This window comes from Octopus bimaculoides, chromosome 10 (assembly GCF_001194135.2).
Source record: "Octopus bimaculoides isolate UCB-OBI-ISO-001 chromosome 10, ASM119413v2, whole genome shotgun sequence".
Lineage (NCBI taxonomy): Eukaryota > Metazoa > Mollusca > Cephalopoda > Octopoda > Octopodidae > Octopus > Octopus bimaculoides.
The window spans coordinates 21555994-21560824 of NC_068990.1; the positions used below are offsets into that span (position 1 = coordinate 21555994).

At 34.9% G+C, this 4831-nt stretch overlaps 1 protein-coding gene across 1 annotated transcript; it reads right to left on the minus strand.

Annotated features, from left to right (window-relative positions):
- Positions 1 to 351: 351 nt before the first annotated feature.
- LOC106883463 (transcription factor Sox-14) lies at positions 352 to 3602 on the minus strand. Its single transcript, XM_014934485.2, has one exon. It carries the CDS (start codon positions 1133 to 1135, stop codon positions 431 to 433), a length of 705 nt encoding a protein of 234 aa, XP_014789971.1. The 5' UTR covers positions 1136 to 3602; the 3' UTR covers positions 352 to 430.
- Positions 3603 to 4831: the final 1229 nt, after the last annotated feature.

The following is a 4831-nucleotide window of genomic DNA, read 5'->3' on the forward strand; positions in this document are numbered from 1 at the left end:
GGAAAGGGAAGAGAAATAAATAAAATAAAAAATAAAGAAATGGTGTTTTGCATTTAGAGTTGCTTGTCAATTACAAAGCAACAAATATCCTTCACTTTCATATATATATATATATATATATATATATATATATTATATATATATAAATTTTTTTTCAATGTTACTGTTTGTTTTGCGTTCACTTTCTCAAGCTGAAAGAGAAACCTTTTAAATCAAGTTCTGTTGTTTGACATAAATGTCTCATTATCTTTCAATAATAATAATTAATTAATAAGTATTAATAATCATTTCTTACATATGCATTGATAATAATATTAATGATAATAAAAATAATGAAAACAAAATTATACATAGATTTTTTTTCTTTTTATATATAGAGAAATTACTTTATAATAATAATAATAATAATAATCCATCCATTAAAATATTTCTATATTACTGTGTGGCGATAGTGGTCTTCCGGCTTGACCAATACATACGCCACTGGTCTATGTAAGTCCTGAGATGGCATGTAAGGTGGTGGGCAGCATGGTAACAAATATTGTCCGGTGAGACCAGAATGCGTATGTGCAGCCGGGGGAAGACTACCGAGGGAGGAATGTGATGTCATGTAAGGGGAATAGAGACCACTTGCTCCATTGAGTTCGTGAGGTCTAATGTTCAAAGGGCTGTCCATTTTTGCATTTTCTGCCAGATGGGAATAAAGTGCATGTGTCGTGGACGTGGGTGGTAGGAAAGCGCGCGCCTTTTCGCCGAAATTCGATGCAATTAACGAGTCAGTCTGTGAACCAGGTGAAAACGACGGCATTGCCCCAAATGTATTCATTCCTGGCAAGACAGGAATTGGGAAAGCATATTTGTTATCTTTTTTAAGTAAAGATTTAGGTTTCCTACGTGGTCGGTATTTATAATCTGGATGTTCCTTCATATGTAAGGCCCTTAAGCGTTTTGCTTCGTCGATAAAAGGGCGTTTCTCTTCTTCGGATAGTAACTTCCATTCAGCACCGAGTCTTTTGCTAATTTCGGAATTATGCATTTTCGGATTTTCTTGAGCCATTTTTCGACGCTGGCCCCTGGACCAAACCATGAAGGCATTCATGGGCCGCTTAACATGTTCAGCCTGCGGCTTAGACATGTTGAAATGGTCGGGCGTTGACAGCTCCGTGGTGATGGTCGAATGATGTAAATCTGGAGAAGTCAACCTTTCTACCTCCAGGTAGTGCGGATCGTGTCGTAAGTTAGCCACGGTGAAAGTTTGGGGGTAGACGCTCTCACAAGGAAATGGATTAAATAAATAAATATTTAAATTATAATTAGAAAGTCACGCAATCAAAATCTCACTCAGTAAAACTGAGAGAGAAAGAGAAAGACAAGAAAGTGACAGACAGAAAGGGATAGAAATAGATAGGCTAATCAATGAGTCAAAAATCACTATACATACCAAAGCGGCGTGATTGTTATATCTATATGTATATGCTCAAAAGCAATGGGCAGATACAACCCTCTTGGTATTTATAATCACGATGTGTATGTACGTGTGTATGTATAAATATATATGTAAAGGCGGCGTGTGTTCTCACAAAGAAACACACGGACACTGAAATATATTTTGAAGGAAAAACTATAGAAAGAAAGAAAGAAAATATTCAGGAGGAGTGGACTGAATGAAGAAGTAGCAGCAGCAATAGCAGCAGCTATGTGACTAGGTGCTGAGTAATTCTTATTATTATAACTATATCATTATATAGAAAACATAGGGGTTATCCGTAATTGATAGCAACAACTAGTGCGTGGCTTTCGATTTATCCTCTTGGTAATATATATTATTTATATATTATATATATACGAATTTATCAATATATATATATATATATATATATATATATATATATATATTTTTTTTTTTACCGGGGACCTAAGGTCTTTTTATAGCTTTGTTTGTATTCAGGCTCGATGTTTTATTGTAGAAAGTTTAAGTTGCTATATATAAATATATGTCTGTTTATCCAACACTATTTTTGAGAGTGTATAAAGGTATGGTCTAAATAATGAAATGTATATATTTACTATAACTGTGTGCTTTGATTGAGAAGCCAATATCTATATATATATACATATACATATATATATAGTATTTGCTGTCACCAATGAATGGAAAGTAAGCAAATATATTTCTTTGTTTTATAATTTTTTTCGTGTAGCCTGTTTGATGGTTGTTTACAATAAAGTTAAACTGCTTAAAAATTCACAATTACCTCCGTTAATATATATATATATGTAAACTTATATATCCTTGACTCAAAAGACATCAGGTGTAAAATAACCGTTTGAAATTAAGCAATTTCTTACTTGCGTGCTTAGAGTCATACGCCGTCGGAAGACAGGTAAAAGAAAAGGTCGGTAGTTCGAATCTCAGTGATCCACTTGAAAGGAAAACTGACGTTTTTTGTTTGCTTTTCTTTTTTTTTTTAGATTTAAAATTTTAAAGAATCCAGTTCGGTGAAATTTTCTTCACTTTGGTAAGATCCATCTTTAGAGTCCAATAGACGTATTATTTAACTTTGTACTTTCGTTTTTTGTTGGTGCGTCATTTCTTCGTTGGCATTAAGGTACAGTTAATATATAAACATATATTTATATATATATATATATGAATGCAAAGAATCACAGATTAAATTAACATCAAAGTGGAAAACCGTAAATTATTTCAAATAATATTCACCCTCGTATTCAGCATTCAAACGTTAGCACGCACGCACACACACTCACATGTGTATACAATTATTGGTCGAGTTATTGCTTCCTACTGGCTGAGCGGTTCATTATTATTTCCAGGTGATTGTCTTGAAATGGCAAAACCAAAATTGAATCCGGAAAGAAAATATAAAGAATTATTTTTGGTTTTTAAACAACACAGTAATTGTTCGTCTGCTGTATAATTTTTTCCCTCTTTCTCTCTTCTTTCTTTTCGATTTTTCCCAAATATCACTGGGAGAGTTATTGTAACAAACACAAAAGCGATGAAGAACGGTACATATTATATATTATATACATATATAATATGTATAATATGAGAAGGTCCTTATAGGGTGGTCGCAGCAAGTCCAGTTAGTTTATAAACTGCAGTTGAAAAATATGTATATAAAAAAAAGTTTGCCTTCGATCAGTAAAAATCGTCTTGTTTTGTCTGACTGACTGCCTGAGTGACGGACTAGCACTGACTAAAGATAGCTTGGTTTAACGAGAAAAAGAAGAAAGAGGTGAGAAGTAGGTGGAGTGTATTCTCTCTTGTACCGAGTATGTGTCTTTCTCCCTTGGTGTCTGGGGAGTTTTTGTCAGTGAGCAAGTCGAGTCTTAGTTTAGTTGTTAAATCCGGGCCTGCGCTTTTCTTGACAACGACAACAGTAATGAATCGAGTCTTGTGTGTGAATGAGTTTGAATTGAGATAGAAGGGAGAAAGTAAGAGTGTGGTAGATGAATAGATTGATCGATAGATGGGGATTTAAATAGATAGATAGAAAGAAAGCGATAAGAGGGAGGGCGCTTTTATAATATAAACCAAGCTACGGTACAACAGTGCGTCTGGCTGGCGAAAAGCGTTCTAACAATGAGAGGCGGTATTTGATAAAACAACAACGCGAACAATAGAATGACAAATATTAAACAAAAATAGAGCTTCTCCTCTTACTCCCACTCCCTTTGTCGCTATTCTTCCTCCTCCTCCCCCTCCTCGTTTTACCACTTTTGTTTACTCCTACTCCTTCTACCCCTTCCTATTTCTTTTCTTTGGTGGGGGGGGTGCTTTTGTTCACTTGCTCCTCCCGCTCCTACTTGCGAAAATATTAAGGAAAGTGAGAGGAGGAGGGAGACAGAGAGAGAGAGAGAAAGAAAGAATGATAATAGGTATTGAAATAGAAAATGAGTGGCGGGGAGAGAATGAGAAATAAAGAAAGAGAAAGGGAGAGAATTTGATAATAATTGAAGAGAATACATGTATAGGTTTCTCCGTATATAACATGTATATGAGTGTGTGTGTCTATACATATATATATATATATGTGTGTGTGTGTGTGTGTGTACGAACTTGTGTGGTAGCAGTTTGTACTATATAGTATGCTTAGAGAAAGATAATAAAAGCGAACAAGAATGAGAAGAATAAGTAGGTAGGCAATTACAGAAGGAGTGTGAGGTGAAGTAGGAGGTTGAACAAAAGAAGACGGGTGGAGGGAAAAGAAAAGGAAAAGGGGGAGTTGGCGATGAAGAGGAGGAGTTAAAAGGAGTTAAGTTATTATTAAAATACACACAAAACAGAATGAATGCGTGCGTGTGTTTCTCTGTGTGTGTGTGTCTGTGTTTGTTGGTGTTTGTGTGCGAGTGTGTTGAATGTTTTATGCGTAAAAAGTACACAAATACACACACACACATTCGTGTGTGTGTGTATTTGTGTAGCAGAGAGAGAGAGAGAGAGAGATAGAAAGTAGAATGGAAGGAGAAAAAAAGAGAGCATGAAAAAAGAAAAACGATTGACAGAAAGCTGCATATTAATTGAATATGAATTGAAAAAAAAACGTAGGATCACACATGTGTATGTATGTATGTATGTATGTATGTATGTATGTATATTTGTGTGTCTATGTATGTTTGTGTGTGTGTGTGTGAATGTTTGTGTTTATTTGTGTGTGTGTCTGTGTTCTTTTAATGAATCTAGTCACTGGACAAATGGTCTTCGAAGGTTTCTTAAAAACATGTTTCAAGTTTGGTATGGATTTCATCTGACTCTATTTGTCGACCCGCTACGTTCACGGATGGACACGTACGAATGCAACATAAA